At 45.3% G+C, this 19,013-nt stretch overlaps 1 protein-coding gene across 16 annotated transcripts in view; it reads left to right on the top strand.

The window, feature by feature from the left end:
• The window catches only part of ICA1 (islet cell autoantigen 1), a 145,232-nt gene extending 126,958 nt beyond the window's left edge, over positions 1-18,274 (top strand). For 13 of the 16 annotated variants that reach the window (XM_027102522.1, XM_027102529.1, XM_027102524.1 and 10 more), the window contains 3 exons: positions 5,249-5,518; positions 15,510-15,599; positions 18,003-18,274. In XM_027102522.1, coding sequence (XP_026958323.1) covers positions 5,249-5,518; positions 15,510-15,599; positions 18,003-18,124 — 482 coding nt within the window. In that variant the 3' untranslated portion in view covers positions 18,125-18,274. The remainder of the gene's footprint in view (positions 1-5,248; positions 5,519-15,509; positions 15,600-18,002) is intronic. The other 3 variants (XM_027102534.1, XM_027102535.1, XM_027102536.1) reach the window with 1 other exon arrangement.
• The last annotated feature ends 739 nt before the right edge of the window (positions 18,275-19,013 follow it).

Raw genomic sequence — 19,013 nt, 5'->3', positions numbered from 1 at the left:
TGTGGTGCACTGAAAAAACAATTTGACCATGGGTCTCCAGCCAGATAATTTATAACTAATAAAGTATATGACCTTGAGGTCACCTAGCCTGGGTGTATTTTTCCTCATCTGTAAAATGAGTTAGAGGAGATGATTTATACGATCCCTTTCAGTTGAGTATGACTCTTCTCTTTGGGCATCTCATTGGTAGAAAACAGCAGGTTCCCAGACAGGAAGGCAGGAAAGCATGTTTGAGGAATGGCAGTCGGAGGAGTTTTGCTGAATCGTAGGCTTCCCTGAAGGCAGTGTCAGCTAGCTGCTGAAAGAGCTGCCTTAAAGCTTGACTGTAGTGGTCCTGAACCCACCATAAGGAGTGTTACTTCACTCAGGACTCAGAGGGGGCCACTGAAGGTTTTTGAGGAAGGGAGTCATAACCTCACAGCTGAATTAAGCAAAGGTATACAACAGGAGGGTGCCTTTTATGGAGCGCCAGCAGGTTCGCCAATGGGCAAACCCCTAAGGGCCCCCAGGTAGGAATTTGTCATCCAAGTTCAAGAAAGAAGTTGGAGTTGGAGATGGAGATTTGAGAATGCTCCCAAGCAACGCTGGAACCATGAGAACAAATGAGATCTTCTATGTAGAGAATGTAGGGAAGAGAGAGATGATGGCTTAGGAAGAAATCTTAAGGGCAACCAGAATAGGAAGAGGCAGCAGGGAAAGTATTATCAAGGAGATAGGAGGACATCCAAGAGAGCCACTTGATGGGGACTCACAGGAGATGACAGCATTTCCAGAGCGGGCATTAGTGCAAAGTGCTACAGAGGTCAAAGCCTGAGAAAGGGGGCTTGGAATCTGCCATGAGGATCTCTCTGTTAACCTTCAAGAGGGCCACTTCAGTGTAGGTGGGGGCAGGAAATTGATTACAGACAGCCCCAAAAAGAGTGGTGACAAAGTAGAGTGTGTGGCTGTAGAAGAAAGAAGAAACTAGGACAGTGAGTTGACAGGGGGTGTGTGGGGAGAGACAGCACCATCAAGTGAAGATTGACATTGTTGGCTGTGCACACACCTGAGGTCAGGGAGAGGAAGCCTTGGAGAATGAACAATTACAGATGCTGATGTTGGAATAATACTGGGAGCAGAGCAGGCTCCCACAAGCATGGGGAGAGCATAGGGAGGGCTAATTTTGCAAAGGATGAGGGAGTGCATGAAGGGTCGTAGAGCTGGAGGCCAAGCAGTGAGAATTTGAGTATGTCACCTGTGTTGCCCTTTATTTTTGTAGTACTATCTGCGGTTGGGTTACTGATAGGAAAGTAAACATGGAGACTTGAGAACCAGCAAGGGCATGAAGGGGGCTGGAAGGAGTATCTGTGGATTTGGCCCCTGCAATCTCTTTGTTCATTCTTTAAGACAAAGGCAGGGTGGGGCTCCGTAACCCAGGAGCAACGCTTGCTCATGTACACGGTGGAGGCTGTGACTCCAGTTGTAACTCTCACCAGGCTTCTCTCAAAGAGCTTATCGTATCTCTGTGTGTCCTCATATTCTCACAGTTGAGTTGAATTATTTCCAGAGAAAATGATAGCATGATTCTTAAGAGCCAACTGACTAGTGTTATTTTTCAAGTCTTGACTTGTCTGGTTACAGACCTAAACCTGTCCTTTTTCACTTGTGATCTTCTTACAAGTTATGTACAGTAATTTCAAGCATCTTAATTATCAGGGCAATAATTAGGAGGTTTCCCTGTTTTCAGGTTCAAGTCAGTGTCAGTGTCATTGCTTTCAGCTAACAAGTTTTCTTAAAAGAGAAAATATCCACAGTGCAGCCTGCTTTAACTGTTAAATAACCAGGACACTAAGTAATAGACCACATTCAATGGTAGACCTTAGACTAAATCTCAATTCAGAACTAGCTCTGGACAGTATCATCCTCCCCGTGGGTCCTTTTCTTATTTCAGTCACTAAATCTGAGTTGGATAGGATAGATTATTAGTTGGGAATCATTTGGTTGGAAGTAATAGAAATCCTTCTCTAAATAGTTTAGCTTTAAAATTAAAAGAGAATAAAAGAATGTATGGATATTGGTCCATGTAACTTAGGTGGATTGACTTTAAGCAAGGCTGTATCCAAGGGCTTAAACAGTGTGGTCAGGATTCTGTTTCTGACTCTTCCCTCCCTGTTTGGCTCCATCATCACTGGGAGCTTCAGTTCTGCATCTTTAGAACTTAGAATCCCAAAGAAGAGAGCCCCTTTTCCTTCCAGCTTCCATATTCCAAACTCAGGGAAGCCCATCCCTGAGCCAGTCACCATGCACTGAGAAATGAAAGACTCTGGCCAGCCTAGGTCACACATCCACCTGGGATGAGGTGGTGAGGCATCTTAAGTGGTATCTCACCAGGATCAGAGGAGAAGGTGTCTCCCCGAAGGGAAACTAAAGAGGAGGAAGAAAGGGATGCTAAGTTAGCAAAACCCAAAGAGGTCTACTCTAAATACCATCGCACAAAACCTAAACAGTAAACACAAAGAGCTCTTCCAGTCTGTGGTTATTTTTGAAAGGCTCTCAAGGTTTATTATTTGTAGTTGCTAATGTTGGTTGTGATTTTCCCTGGATTGACATGTAGATGAAAGCAACGAAGGCTCCCCCAGGCTTTGACTCAGTGGAGAGCTGTAAAGTGACTTTGGGAGGAATGCACATAATTTTCAATGGTCCTTTAAAGTCATCTGTTTCTCTAGGGTCTGTACATCGACTTGAATTGTTTCCAATAAAAGGAGTTTGGTTCAGCAATCATCTGGTTTCAGTCAGGCCAGAAAGTAAACCATGAGAAAAGATTTGGGCACTCAGGACCCAACTGAAAGTAGGAAGTACAGAGATTTGTGAAGTTAATAGATGTAAAAAGGGTGATGCTGAGAGAGACTGAGGGGGAGGGAGGAAGGACACCCAAATGCATGTTGATGGACACACCCTGTCACAGCTGAGGTTCCTTCCTTTGTTCACAGCGGTGAGCTGCCTCACCTCTCCTGCCCTGCCTTCCCTACCACACACAGGCCTAAGTGGTTCCTGCACTACTCTGTCACTACAGAACTGTCTCAGAAGCTTGTTTAGTAAAATGCCATTTTCCCAATCTTCTCACCACCACACCTACAGGCTATATCTTAGTGCAAACCTCTGTGATAACACAAACAAGAAGAATGCTTAAATTAGACAGCTGTCCAATTAAGGTGGTATTTCGCCACTATTTTTAAACCACAGTGATATGAGCATGCCTGGACCCCTCCCCTCCCTGATGGATAGCCAGTCTGCACAGCACATCCAAAATCCCCTCTATCATAGATCTTTCTATAAAGTATAGTTGAAAATAGATCCAGTAAAGCCGACAGAGATATAAGAGCTTTATCTAATTCATGTGAAGGCTTTTTAAAAATTATCTCATATATTTGAGGGAAACCTGTTCACCTCACTTAATATGACAGTGTCAGCATTACCATCTAGCTCAGAGAAAATGTAAATCATGATTGTTCCCTCTCTTCATGACTTAACAACAAAAATGTTTGTAGTTTCCAAGTAGCAGTTAGACACCATAACAAAGCCAGAGTTTAAAAAAATCAATTCTTGGTTTTCAAAATATGTAGAAAACTCAATGAAAGGTTATAGGATTTGTGATAGTAATGCCCCCATTCTACTTGTACTCACTATTTAGTAGTTTGTCACTGTTCATATTCTAAGAATGAATCTCAAAAGTCTTCCTTCTGGACTGGCAATGAGGTTTCAGTTGTATTTCTTTTGATCGTCCTGATGATATTCAAGTGGGCATTATTAATAAAATTTTATAGATGATAAAACAGAGGCCCAGAGGGGTTAAGGGTCTTGCCAAAGTCACACAGCAAGTAAAGGAAGGTCCAGGGGCTCCTCCTTTGGTCCAGTGCTCACTCCAACCCTCCAGGGCTGTGTCTTTGGTCTGTGAAGCTCATTCTCTAGTGGTTCCGTGTGTGATTTGCCCTGTTTTCCTGTCATTCTTTCACCGCTGCCCTCAGGCAAACCAGACCCGCTTTTCCTTTGTTTTATGCACTTGGGGTGCCACAAATGAGACAGGAAGCAAGGATGTCTTTCTTGGTCATTGTTAGACTTCCTGATACCTCTGCTCCCATTTCCCTGGGTCAGTTTGGGCATGGTGAGGCTCCCCTTCTCATCCTGGTTGGCAGGGCAGGCTGCCACATGGTGTGTTGGTTGTGAATTTGGGGCTTGTATGGGAAGATTTGGGAAGCTATACAAACAAGGAACTAAGATCTCCAACATGCCTTCAATCCTGGCTTTGTTTCATGTCTGAGAAATGTATTGGTGGTAAATGTGCTTTTATACTAAGGAGAAACCAACACTCTAGAATTTTGTGGAAACTATTTCAATGCAATTCTAATGGCTCAGAAACTGGACTTGCTTTGAAGGAAAGAGAATGAGTGAGAACTAAACAAGGGTCCACTTGCCCAACTAGCAGCAAAGCCAATTTACTGACACCAGGTTGTGGTGAAGGAGAGTACAGCATTTATTGTAGAGCCAAGCAAGGAGGACGGGCAGCTCATGCTCAAAAGACCAGAACTCCACGATGGCTTTTAGTGAAAGGGTTTTCAAGGCAAGCTTAGGGGTGTGGCTTGCAGGGTGTCTGATCAACTCATACACTTCTCTGATTGGTTGATGGTAAGGTAACAAGGTGATGTTACAGGACTGTCAGTCATCAACCTTCTGGTTCCAACCTGTCTACATGCTGGTGGTCACCATGCAGTTAACTTCCTCCACTGGGTGGGGGTTTTAGTATCTGTAAAACAACTCAAGGATATGGCTCAGGATATTATCTATAACCCTTGAGGAGAAACTAAAGGTCTTTGACTTTGTTTTATGGCTCAGCTATTATTATTTTCTCTTGTTTGACTGTGTTCCTTTGTTTTTGTTTTTGTTTTTTTACTTCTCTGATTAAATTTGCTCTTTCGAAATCTGGGAAGGCCTAGGAGACTAAAGCTTTTATACGAACAAGAGGCAGGGGACATGGGCAGTGGGACTGTCCCCAGGAAGTCCTCACAGGGTATTATTGCTTGGTTTCAGTGGGACTAGAAATTTAATTCCAAAATTTCTTGAGAGGTTGTAAGGGAATTAATTTATATTTTGATTAACTTTTTAAAAAATCTAGCCATCACCTGGTCTGTCCCATCCCAACCCCCACTACATTTATTCCCTAGGGCCTGGGCCCTTGGTGGTGATATGTTTCGTGTTCTGTTGCTTTGATCAGCTTGCCTGGGCCCAATGGCAGGGACCCTGGAACCTGAAGGTGCTGACAAAGATGACCTGCTGCTGTTGAGTGAAATCTTCAACGCTTCCTCCCTGGAAGAGGGCGAGTTCAGCAAAGAGTGGGCTGCTGTGTTTGGAGACAGTCGGGTGAAGGAGCCAGCACCCACTGCGGCCCCAGGAGAGCCAGACCCCAAGCCCCAGACAGGCTCAGGATTCCTTCCTTCACAGCTTCTAGATCAAAATATGAAAGACTTACAGGCCTCACTGGAAGGTATGTACCACAGGGATTGAAATGGTTTTTTTTGTTGGTTCATTTTTTGTTTTTTGAAATCCAGTGGCCTATTTTTCCTTATCTTTTTTTAATGTTTTCTGAGTTTTATCTTATAAAACTGGTGTTTTATAAGATAAAATATAGCCGGTATCTTTTTTGTTTGTTTGTTTTTAAATTTTCCTTTTATATTCAGTGACTCTTTAGCTCAAATTTCAGAATCACGTTCCAGCTTTAAGATATGTATTAGGGTTTAAAATCTATTTCTTTTCATAATTTTCTCCTCCTGTTAACATTTCCTATTAATCAAAGGCTAGAGGGGTGGTTCTCAGTCTTACTGTCTTACTTTGATTTTAGACGTTTTCATGGCACCCTTGAGGGGTCAGATTGCCTTCACGGTTGTGGCTTGTTGACTTTGCTGTCTCTTCCTGGCACTCACCCTAGCTGAGTTCTCCCACATACTCCTGAGGCAACATTCTCCACGTTCCCGTAGACACGGAGCTTTCTGGGTGCTTTTTCCCTCTCCATCTGGGCTTACCAGTACCCTGAGTATGCCCTCAGCTCAGCTGTTCCTGTTCTGCCTGAAACACATGGCCCAACAGTCCCCTGAAGCCCGACCACGGCAGAAGTAGAGTTTTCACGCTGATCAAAAGTGATCGGCAGCATTGGTAAGGGTTTAAGGTACTCCGAGGCTCACCAGCAGCCCACATACTGGTTAAGAATTGCTTACGTGGGGAGCACATTGATTTCAAGTGCAAAAACTAACACTCAGGTTGAAATTTAAATTTTGAAGTTTGAGTTTCTAAACAAACCTTGAGGAGGAAACCATTTTAGTAGTTCAACACTTTTTTTCCTCCTTTCATGCTTTAATTGTAAGACAGGAATCACTGTTAAGAAATTCTCAAATTGTTTTGGTTTTTCCATGAATTTAGGCTATCTCCTTTAATAAACAACGTGTTTATCTGGCTCTTAAAGCTGAGAACAAGTGGCAGAGCTGGAATGATTAAGTAATTGTGGGCTATTAAATTAAAAAAAACAAAAAAACACCTCAGGTCTTTGGAGATGAGATCACGGACATGACAAGAGTTGGTAGGCAAGACCAAAAGAAAAGTCTTCTCTCTTTTTTATGAAATACATGATTCCTTTCATCGTCCTTATTGAGTCCTATTTTGTAGCCATCTCATTTATTCTCAGTAATGGAGTTAGAGATAGGAGGGATAACTGCAATCCAAAACTACATCTCTGCCCCAACTTTCACCCTTGGGTTTCACCACCTCTTTTGCTGGGACCTCAGATGAGCAAGGCTGACAAAGACTGGGTTTCACCACCACCCACCTGTGGCAGAGGCACTAACAAGGCGTGGGAGAGTCAGGGGCCGGAGTGGGATCCACAGCTCAGAGCTGGGGGCTGCTGGAGACTCTCCAGATGTGCTGGAGGATGAATCCCCCTGGCGCCCCCAGCTTTGGAGACACCAGGGCCCCTGCTGCTGCCCAGGAGCAGTGGTGGCAGTGCTTCTCCCTCTCTGGTATGGCCAAGTGTCACTCTATTGTGAGCACCCCAGGCTGACACTGAGAAGTCAGAGCCACATACCCTCTTCCTGAGCATGTAGAGCAAGAAGATCCTAGCTCAGGCCCAGGGCGCTATCCCCAGAACTCCGCCTGAGAGCTAGGACAAGTGTGGTGGCTGTGGGCTTTGCACTTCAGCCTTGCCCCATGGCCAGGAGAAAGGCACACGACCACACTTGGGTCTAAGGAGGGAAGGAGGTGATCTGACGGCAAGAGAGATGCAAGCTCGCGCTATGGAAAGAGAAAGAGGTACTTCAAAGCGAGGCCATTTATTTCTCAGGCAAACAGAGTCTCAGTGGAGGTTACCACCCCAGTAGCACTTTAGCAAGTTTCTCATTTGTCCAGCGAATATTTATTGAGTCCTCTGGGCGCCAGGCACTGGTGATTCACCTGAGAACAAAACAGACAAGGCTTCTGCCTTCCTGGAACTCACATTCTAATGAAGAGGAGATAATGAACAGTAAACATAATAAAATTACATTGTAGCTTAGAAAGTGACCAACGATGTGGAGAAAAGGAAAAAGTAGAGCCAGAGATAGTGTTGGGGGAACAGCAGGGTAGATCAGGTATGGTCGAGGGTCTGCAGGAGAAGCACCGGGGTTGGAGTGAGAGAGGGAGGCAGTTGGAGAGGAGACGGGTAGGGCCACATAGGGCCTCATAGCCTTTGGAAGAACTTGGAACCATCACAGCATCTTGGACCGAGGATGGACATGATCTGATTTACCATAAAGGGACCATTCTGGCTGCTAAAAGTTTCCTTTCCTCTGCTGGGGTTCTACCAAGATCAATGTTAAAGGAGTTATTTTTGTAACCTCTGAGTTATCCTGTTTCCTTTGCATGCCAACAGCCGTAAATTGAATGTCTATGGAACTCAAAATGACAGAAAGAAAAGTGAACTTCAGTGTTTTAAAGGGGAAGCCCATTCAGCTTCTATACCTACAGGTTAGAAGCCCATTCAGAAGCCCATATAGAAGCCCATATAGAAGCCCATTCAGCTTCTATAACCTACAGGTTACCAGCAGGCAGCCCCAACAATTCTGCCACAGTGATGCCCTCTGATTCAGAAAACCTTCAAAACACGTGTACAGATAAAGAGTGGGCTCCCTGCTTTGATGATTGATCATGTAATCCAGTTATAACCGTATTCTGTGCTTTTGTCAGGACTCCCTCCAACCTCCTAAAAAAAGAGCAAAAGGTGGGTGTTGGCTCTAGATTTTTTTCCATTGCATCCATGGTCTAGAAAATCCATCTATACACATGAATTGCAAAAGAATCTAAATAATTATTAAACTTTTGACACCTCATATTGAAACTACTTCCCCTGATTATCCAGATCATCTCAAAAACTAAATCAAATAAACCACTGATATAAGTAAGTAGTCAAACTAAACGTGGAGTAGGAAGGCTCATTGGCATATTGGCTCAGCAAGGCAAACAGTGGTAGGGAGTTCAGAGCCTGGGTTTTATTTCTGTAAACTCCCTTCCCTGCACTCACTTTGCAGCAATTGGTCAGGCTACTCATTCTCTGGGCCTTTGCCCTCTCATCTGTAATACGAGGTATTAGACTCACTAAATAATCTATCAGCAGAGACCCAAGTCATCTGAAGGAGCTTTTTACTTTTCCACAAATGTCATCTTCTTATCCCTGGGTTAACCCCTACTTCAGAGATGCTGTGGTCTAAAACTGTTTGATTCTGTGACTTTGCCCTTTATCGTGGTAAAATAATAAGAACCAGCACTCCCTATGGCATGCGCTGTGGGCCAAGCACTCCCATGTGCTTTACGTGTGTTAACTTACTTCATCCTCACCACACCCTTCCCAGGCAGGTACTGGCATCATCTCCAGCTTACAGCCTGGGAAACTGAGGAACAGGGCAGTAAGTAATTTGCCCGAGATCATACCTCTTGGTAGGAGGCAGGCCAGATTGTGGGCCTGAGCCTCCAGACTCCGGAATCCATGCCTTTCCCCATTCTGTTCTGTTGCCTCCAAGTACCATGTCTCTGACGGCAAACGCGATTCCCGGACGGGCTCCCTCAGGCCTTGCCTTGGGTGCTTCTGGAGGAGCAGGGCTTATAAAGACTGTTTTCCTGGCTCTGGGCATCCTGGGTGTGCACAGGGACGGGGGGGGGGGGGAACCACGCAGTCGTGCAGGAGGCATGTGGGTGTGGGAAGGCAGGGTTGTGTCAACCACAAAAGTTGGGTGACATTCCAGAATAGAATATGTGAAATCGAGATTGTCTACAAAAATCTTCGCCTGTGCTAGCCATCGCCCCCTCATTCACTGTAGTGCTGTCTAGCTCAGTCTCTCCACCACCTTTGTAGCTCTTTGTAAGGTCCAGGCAGAGCTGTATCCTCACGGGCAGTGTTCAGAGGACAGAGGTGGGTGGCTCCAGGCCACAGCTGCAGATACCTCAGCTCCCTTCCGCACTCCAAACCCCCTCCCTCCCCCTCCCTCCTCCACCTCTTCAGTCTTCTCGCCTCCTTATCTCTCTGCTCTCCTCTGCCTTCCTCTCCTCTTTGGCCTGTGTCCTCACTCTTCTCCTTTGCTCTGGGGAAGTAGAAAGGAAGGGGGATTTAGTAAGAGAACAACGATATCTTCCTTCCCCCACCTACTTCAGCCTCTAGGAGAGCAAAACAGAGGAACTTACATTTAGGATCAAGTTGTGCTTAAAAATTTTAAGGAGTTAATTTTAGCTAGACTTTCTAAGGGTTTCTGAAGTTGCCAGCATGATAGGGGCTGGGGTTTTCTGTGTCATACAGTGATGAGAAAATTGTACCTTCCTGAGGCCTCTTAAAGTGAGTAGGAAGAGGGCCAGCCAGAGGGGCTGCCTGAGGTAGAGACCCGGCAAGGCTGACGGGCCTCATTAAACATTCTTCTTAATTCCCCACCAACATCCAAAATTTAATTTAGAAACAGACGCTGATACTGAAAAGATAACCATCTCCTCAAAATAAGTGCACCAGGACATCTTTTAATTTAGGATTCTGCAAACCAAAGTTAGGGGTCTTGTTCCAGATTCTCACAAACATACAGCCCTTTGTTCCTTCTGGATATCCTTTTGTTTTACCTAATTCCGAGGTGCTATTGCCATCTGGGTGGGTTTCCATTTAAAGCCAGTGTAATGGAAAGCTTAGCGTGATCATTCTCTTAGAGTCACCTTTCCTCAACCAGAGCTCTCCTCTTGCTGTTTCTGGCTTAGCCTTGCTCCAGGCTAACATATTTCCAGGACTCAAATGGAATAATGTGAAAGAAGAGGCTGCTGGGCCACATTTAAAGATAACCTGAACACAGAGCGTGAGCCATTGGCGTTGTTTGTTCCATCAAAGAAGCAGCACTTTCTAAGCCTGCTGGGCACATCCCCAGGTCTTGGGTATCTGCAGAATTTAAGTGCCTCCGTTAGTCCACAGAAGGAAACTTGGTGACCGTCTACTCTACCGTCACTTTATAGATGAGGAAATCAAGGGACCCAAGAAAGGTCTCATGACTTGCCAAGCTGTTGTGGTTTTATCCACCATTCACATAAGGTCTAAACTCCTCAGCTTGGCTTACAGAGTCCTTTAAGGCCTGCCCCGTTCTCATCACTGCCCATACCCCCCACGCCTTTACTTAGTATGACTCAATGACCTTGTTCAGCTGGAGAACCATGTATTTATTACATCTGTAAGCTGGACTCCAGGGAGTCTGACCCTCCCCTCCTCTCGGAGCACTCCACCCACCTTCATGTTCTGCTTGTTCTGCTTGGCTAACTTCTCATCCTTCAGGTTCTCCTGTTCAGTGTCATTTCCTCCAGGGACTTCCCCTGTAGTCAGTGTTAGGTGTTTCTGCTCTGCATTCCCTTTACACCCAGTACTTAATCATTCCTCTTATTTCACCTCATTGTAAAATTGATTTAATTTTTTGTCTGCTTTAGGTCGTCATGGGCAGGGCCCATGTTTGTGTTGCTTAACATCATATTTCCCGATCATAGCTCAGTGCCTAGAAGAGATGTTCGACAGAGACATCTGGATGGATGGGTAGATGGATGGATGGATGGCAGGCAAGAAGGAAGGGAGAGATCAACTGACATTGAATCACTAATAGGAAAGAAAACAGTCCTAAGACAATCTCAGGGGTTGGTTCTCATGTCTGCTGACTTATTCAGAAATCGAGATTCAACTTAGATTTATTGAGGGCCTGCTCTTTACAGCCTCTGTATTCCCTCGTTTCACCACCAGGATCCCATTTTATCCATACAACAACCTAATGAGGCAGGAATTTTTATCCACCCTTTGCAGGTATGGAAACCGGGGCTCAGAGAAGGTGTGGACAGCAGGCTGGTGCTAGGCCACCAAGACCATGGTCTTCCCACTTTCCCCTTCATGGCCAACCCCACCCCAGAGCGCCCTGGGCTGTGCTCGTCAACCCAGCCTGGGCTTTTGCTTTCCCGGTTAGTGAAATATTACATTCATGGTGAAGTGCTGCTCTGGGTGGTATTATTTTGGCTTTACTTGCTGCTCTAGCTGGCCGGTGTTATTTCTGGCTGATTTATATTTTCCCTTATGTAAGTAAAGCGGGGCAGGATTGCTCCAATAAAATTTTATATGTTTCCTGCAAACGGGTAGCACAGTTGACATATCACAGGAGCCGACGGCTAGGCCCGGCATCTTGTTCACAGAGCTCTCAGCTTCTCCTGCCTCCTCTCTTCACCACCCATCTCCTGACACAATTTCTCTGAGATGGAGAGACATCTTTCCAGCCACACCTTCCTGTTAAAAACGCCTCAGCCAACTAATTAATACCAACTAGAGAACAGTTGAAGGCAATTACAGGAATATTAGCAACAGTAAGTTCTCGTTAAATAGCATTTTTTTTCCTGATAGAAGCCAAGACCTTTGAAGTCTGGCTTGGCGTTCCATACATAATTACCCTAGTTGCACCCCTCCCCTAAATAATTCCCAAAGTGTTATGAGTGAGGGTGAAACTGCAGCTCAGTTTAGTATTTGCTTAAAATATATGTATAGAGCTGGTGTCACAACTGTAGCATTTTCTCCCCTCATGTGCGTATAGTTGGATTGTTAGACTTATGCTTAATAGCTGTTCTGAGGAGAGATTGTGATTTGGCAAACTGGCTGCTGTTTCTGCTTCACATTATGGGACAAGGGAATAGTGATGCGAAACTTTGAGGTATACTTTCCCCATCATCTTAGTCCCCAAAGGGGGATGTCTTTACCCTCATCCTTTCTCCACGTCCTCTGCTGCAGAGAAGCCCCCAAACCCATAGATTCCACATGTCACACTCCACATATCACTTCCACATGTTCATGAGCGTTTAGATGAGCAATATTCAAAAATCCATAGTTACAAAGGAATCCAATTAGAAGACATTGTCTTTACAAAGGAGTCTGCTATTATAATCCTTTAAATTATAGGCTTAAAAATACAACTTGTATTTCTGGTGCTTTAAAAATATGACTTGATATACAGTCATTTTATTTGTTTATAGCCATTTGGGAACATGCCCATCACATAAAGTGAGGAGAGCTCCGTTTTGGTATGTGGCTTTATTTCTGCCTCCTGTAGGAAAGTGTTCCACTTTATACTCTGAAAAAGACAGTGGTTGAACCACCGCTTTTCCAGCATTCTCTACCACCACTTTAAAAAACAAACGTTGTGCATATTTTTGAAATGGTAAGAATTTTCTCGTGTCCCCACTGTTTCAAATAGCATTCAGAGATCCGGGAGCGGTGGACTTCCATACCCCTTACCTGCCTTTTCTCTGCATCTGTTCAGGATCTTTCGGGAAGTGTGGGCCTCCCTGAACTCAGAGAGCTTGACGAGGTCAAGGAGCTTAAAGCTCCAGGACCTGGGAGGCGGGGTCCTGAAAGCAGACCTCTCGGTTTCCGAGGAGGGTCTCTCTCCTTGTCCCGGCTCTGACTTCAACCAAGATGACCCTGATCCTGACAGAGATGGCGACCGTGGCAGCTCCTTGGAGACCATCTGTGGCAGGGCCTCTCACACTACACTGCATGACACCTGCCAAGGGTTTGTGCTTCCCTGGGCTCCATCCCCAGCAATTCTGATTCAGTGGGTGATGCCCCTGCCAGTGGCACGGGCACCATACTTTGAGAACCACTGCCCTAAGAGATGGAGGCCAGGCTGCAGGCGTTGATGAAAAGTTACACAGGCTCTGCAGAGCACAGGTGGGTCTTGACATTTGGTGTCCAGAAGAGGATTGTAGGGAAAACGGTAAAATTGACCCAGTTAGATGCTACCTCTTTGAGCTTTATTTGGCACATGACAAAACTCCAATTTTAACTTTCTACGTTTACCACTATTTATGTGATTTGGGTGTAGAAGGAAAATGCCCATGGGCCAATTTTCTAGGAAACAGGGAGGTTATGTTACTCCTGGATTACACCAAATACTGGTCTTTTTCTTTTTTTTTGCGGTACGTGGGCCTCTCACTGTTGTGGCCTCTCCCGTTGCGGAGCACAGGCTCCGGACGCACAGGCTCAGCGGCCATGGCTCACAGGCCCAGCTGCTCCGCGGCATGTGGGATCTTCCCGGACCGGGGCACGAACCCGTGTCCCCTGCATCGGCAGGCGGACTCTCAACCACTGCGCCACCAGGGAAGCCCAATACTGGTCATTTTTAAAACTGCTTTATTGAACTATAATTTACATACTATGAAATTCACCCATTGTAAGAGAACAGTTCAAGGATTTCTGGTAAATTTTTCTTGTGCAGCCATCACCACAGTCTAGTGTTAGAACATTTCCATCTTCCCAAAAAGTTCCTTTAAAATTTGGTGCTTTTCGTTGTTTGTGAATTATGTTAACAACATGTTCAAGTACCTTTCCAATGGATAACAATACTTTTTAAACCCTCTATGTTTTCATTATTTTAGACCCAATAAATAGGTCACAGGCCACCTGTTTCACTTGTCATTGGTTAGTCTTCATAGAGACGTTTGTGTTTACTTGCCTAAAATGAAATAATCAACCAGTGAATATTATAGCATCTACTGCGGCAAGCATTGCCTTGCCATCTCTTAAAGCTTTGTAAGTATACTTCTCGTGATTTAAAAGAGTTCTTCAATAGTTTGTCTTAATTTCAACACCCATCGTGTGCCAGGTAGTGCACTAAAGGATGTAAAGATGAATAATACATGGTCCCTGCCTTCAAGGGGCTCAGAACTCTAGGAGATGAAACAAAAGTACAAGCCAATCAATATAGTATGATTCTATAATTAGGTCCCTTATCACAAATCTTAGAATGGTAGGGGAAACAAACAGCATTACATCTTATCATTTTTGTGGCATCTACTGAGTGGCTTGCTTGCTTCAGAATTTGGTTTCACTGCCCCAGCTGAACTCTGCCATCTAAACGTGATGTCTCGTGGGGGCCTTATCAGAGACAAAACCTTTTCTGTAGGAAACACTGGGACCAGAGCATCCCAGTGAAAGGATACAGTTTTAACCATTTGGACCCAACAGTGGTGCCTCATCTGACGTTTCACAATGAGAATCAACAATGGACTTAACCCACACACACCTACCTGTACCACATTAGGTGTTATGGAGCACATTGAAGAAACAGTTCCCTGTCTCATTGAGAAGACAGGACTTACCACGTGAAGAATTAAAGCAGACGTGCAAAAGAAGTATATGGTAAAGTTCTAAATTAAATGAGTCATGCTGAAACATCCAGCACAGACAGTAAATACTGGGGGGAAACTAGGCTTGCTTCCCCCAAAGCAGGACTGCTGAATGCCTCTTAATCATTAGGGGCAGGCAGAGCACAGGGCGGCCTTTCAGAACAGTGGGTTAGACAAGATCAATGTCATTTGTAAGGGTACGACATCAAGTTAAGGGGAGGTTCTTTCCCCTCGTATATTTGGACTGGACTGCCATTTATTTCTCTGTATTAGCTAAACTTCCCAATTTAAATTAGCTGTACGGAAAATAAAGGAACTGGATCACATTGGAAGTAGAGAAGACCAGCCATTCCCTAGTTCTGTTGCTACATTTAATGGTATTCACTTTTTTAAGCTTTCCTCATTTGTGACAGGAAAACAAGGCACTTGATTTCCTTGCAACACTATTGATAATCTTTGGTGTGACCATGAAATGATGTCACTTGGTAAGAAAAATGGGTATAAAACTGAAAGCAAACATGCTTTAGCCTTAGCAATTTCTCATTTGCTTTTCAAAATGCAGTCTTTCCCCTAGTTTCCCATACTCTTAAGGTGGGCATGATTATACATATCCACTCTCCCCTAAAACATATTCCGGGTATGAGGAACATGGGAGAAGGGTCTTTGCACACCACCCTCCTCTCTCTCTTTGAGGGCTATCAGAGTTGAGAGCCATGTGTGTGCCCCAGGAACTGATGGGGCAGTGTAACTGCCCTTCCCTAGATCTAACAACTTCTGGTTTTGAACATTAGGCTGGTCAGAGAGCAATGTCAATCCTACTTCTCCTCCATGGCCAGCACCAAAGGCAAGCAGTCCAAACGGCAGTAGCCCTGCAGTGAAAGGTAATACAGTGTTCTATCCCCCCTTAAATGACAGTTGCCTTCACTTTCACTGGCCTAACACCCTTCTCTTTATTTCTTTACTAATTTCCATGTGAGCACCTTGGGTTCAGAGGAGGGGCTGCATGGGTGGAGAGTTCGGCATGATCCTAGGAACTAACATTCTAACTTTTTTCCTGGCTTAATGTCCTAATTCATAACTCCCTCTATCACATCTAATGAGGAAGACTCAAACATCTATCTCCATGGGACTGGGTGCTCCCCAAGATTGGGTGACAACAGTAAGGGAGAAAAGGCCACTGAGGTTGGCGATCCTTAGCTGAAAATACCATTGCTTCCACCAGACAAGGCATTTGGTTAGTGCTTTGCATGAAGAGCCAGGTGTCTTAATTGTCAAAAGAGGGCCTTTCGAGCTTGTGAAATCTGTTCTTTTGAGACAAAACATCTGCCTGAGGAAGATCTCATCTGTATTTGCAGCTCTCTGTCTTTCTTTGGTCATCACCCACTTTCCCTGTGTTGACCACAGGAAGTTAAAGGAAGTGTCAGTTTTATTATCATCAGAAAGCATTCCCTTGATGTTTTTTGGGTGTTGTGCAAATAGTTGCACCTGGTTTTCCCTCCCACAGTGGAGGTCTGGGGAATGTGAGGACCCCCAAGCCCCTGAGGTATAGTTACCTGGCTCTTCACAGCAGGGCCACACCCACCATCGGAAGGTGCTGGGAAGGGGAGGTGAGCATGGAGGGTGTTTTCACTGGTGCTGTCTCTAAGATATCTTTTTTTATTTTCTTTTTCTTTTTTATTTTTTTAACATCTTTATTGGGGTATAATTGCTTTACAATGGTGTGTTAGTTTCTGCTTTATAACAAAGTGAATCAGTTATACATATACATATGTTCCCATATCTCTTCCCCCTTGCACCTCCCTCCCTCGCACCCTCCCTATCTAAGATATCTTGATATTCTCTATCAAGAACACACTAATCCTCCTAAGTCAATCTTGCCCCATACAGTTTCCTTGTGTGACCTCCTACATAGCTAAAGAAAGAGAAATTACTCCCTTTTTTTAAAAAAAATGATGTCTCCCCCACTCCCGCCAAGCTGTATTGAGATCTCTGAAGTCTCAGTTTATCATATCAAAATAACCCAAGTGTTTTGGGGGCTAACTGCACACACTGTGAAATTAATGTTACATAATAATAACTTGCACAGTTACTAACTAGTCTTGCTTGCAATAGCTTATCTCTGTAATAGATGCATTATTATCTCATTATAAAATAATATATCCACAAGAGACTTTGAAAAACAAAGGGAGGAGAATCAGAAGTATAAAGTGATCGGTATACTGTCTTAATGTTTCAGTGCTTTTTAGTGAAAAGATCAAAAGCCCTGTGTATGTTGGTATAATCCCATCAATATTCTCTATCACTGTCATATAACCACTTTTAGCAACTTGTGCTACCAATAGTTTTTGAGACTCTTTTCACCCAGATGGCAAGCACATTCCTAGCTGCTCTCAGCTAGAAGGATAACCTGTCAGAGAGACATTTACTTTATGCTTTTGATACTGCCACCCGTTGTAGAAAGAAAAAAAAGCATGGGTCATCCAAGCGAATGAACTTAGATTCTCATGTGGAATGATTTATATAGAGAGGAGCCCCCAACTTATTTGTAAATCACTTGCATCAGGCACTCTTTTGAAAATGTTCTCCTCATCTGGAAAATAATTAGGCTCTGTAATCGTGGCACTCAAGAAGTTAGGGCAGGTGGTTCGGTGAAAGGACAGCTGAAGGCTGTTCCACTGAGGCTGGAGTGTAAGGGGTATGGGGGCAATTTAGAGCCCAGTGGGGAAGGGGAGGCCTGTCACAGGCCCCCTTCCTCTGATGGGAGAGGGTTAAAGAAGGCAGTGACCTTGAGAGAAGAGGGGCAGCCAGGCCTAGGTGCCATCCCCCCTTCCGGACCTGTTGCTTTGAAGGCTGAAAAGAGTAACACACGGTGTTTCTCTTAACCCAGCAGATTTGAAAAGATTCCTCCAGGAAGCACCTTGCTTGAGACATTCAGTCTGATTTCTGAAATGACTGATATTTCCTGGTGGTGGTGAAGCATGGGGCCTGGGGTTTCAGGCAGCTCTGCGAGCAGTGGCCATCGCTGGGAGGAGGTGCAGGTGTGGGTTAACACAAAGGATCACTGTGCGTTGAACTGTGTAAAGACCATGGTTTAAAAATGTTGCTCAGCCAGCCGGCCACCGGGGGGGCATGGAATACCCTAACCAGGCTTAGCGACAAAGAGCAATGGGGTTTGTCGGATTGAGCGCCCTCCCTCAAGGTGCACCTGGACCCACCTGCCTGCAGCCTGGCAGAGGTGGGAGTGAGCAAGGTAGGTGTGCTCCTGTTTGCTCTTCTCTCCCCAGAGCCTGCCAAGCCCTCCTCGGACCTGACTGCCTGGTTCAGCCTTTTCGCCGATCTCGACCCATTATCAAATCCTGATGCTGTTGGGAAAACCGACAAAGAACATGAATTGCTGAATGCATGAGTCTGCAGCCTCCAGGAAGGAGCCCACAGGCGGCTCCAAATCAGCACACCCCGGGGGCTTGCAGATGTAGGAAGCGATCAGTATGCTGTTTTAATATTTACGTGCCATTTTAATAAAATGAAAGGGTCGAAGGCCCTGTTTATATTGGTATGATTATTTACTTTTATTTGGTCTAAAGGGTTCCTGTGTGTTCTCTATGTGGACCTGACGATACAGGGTGGTCTAGGAGCAGTTTCCAGGCCCACCGTTTTCCTGCCCACAACTGCATCGTGGCTGCCGACGTGTCACTGGGCTGCTACAAGGTCCAAGTTCAAATCGTAAACCTACTTTTTGTTAGGTTTAAATAAGGTGGCCTACAGCCTCAGAGGCAGCGGGAGGCTAGGGAGGCTTAAATGCCTCCTCTTGTACCCCCTTGCCCGTGCCCCCCCTTAGCGGGGGGCTGTAGGGAGACACCCTCTTCCTGCCGAGCCACTTTCCGGAGAGCTCTGGGTGAAGCTCCCGCCGACCAAAGACTCTGTCCCGCGGCCCCTGCCTGCTGTGCGGTGGGTTCTCTCACGGGCAGTGAGCTTGTCGGGGCTGCACAAATCCCTCTGCGGAATGCAGCCACACCTGCAGATCCCAGCTCTCCTTTAGTCCTCTCCATGGCTGGAATTCAAAAGCATGTATTTCTGGAGCCCCTTGTGATATTAACTGTTTTGTTTTTTTAATTAAACGGAAAAGATATTTGACATGCAAAGTCAAGTTAATAAATGAGTCTGTCGTGTGGACTCAGTGGGGAGGTGCTGTGGGAGTAGAGGCTGGAGAGGGACGGGGGAGAAGGACGGGTCCCACCTGCATGAAGCTGCTGACGGGACCCATGCATCCCCCAGGTCCGGCGGTGGGGGAGGGG

The sequence above is a fragment of the Aethalodelphis obliquidens genome, unplaced genomic scaffold, assembly GCF_003676395.1.
Source record: "Aethalodelphis obliquidens isolate GAN/ISIS:26980383/991018 unplaced genomic scaffold, ASM367639v1 scaffold5, whole genome shotgun sequence".
Classification (NCBI taxonomy): domain Eukaryota; kingdom Metazoa; phylum Chordata; class Mammalia; order Artiodactyla; family Delphinidae; genus Aethalodelphis; species Aethalodelphis obliquidens.
This window is presented reverse-complemented; position numbering and strand designations above follow the sequence as displayed.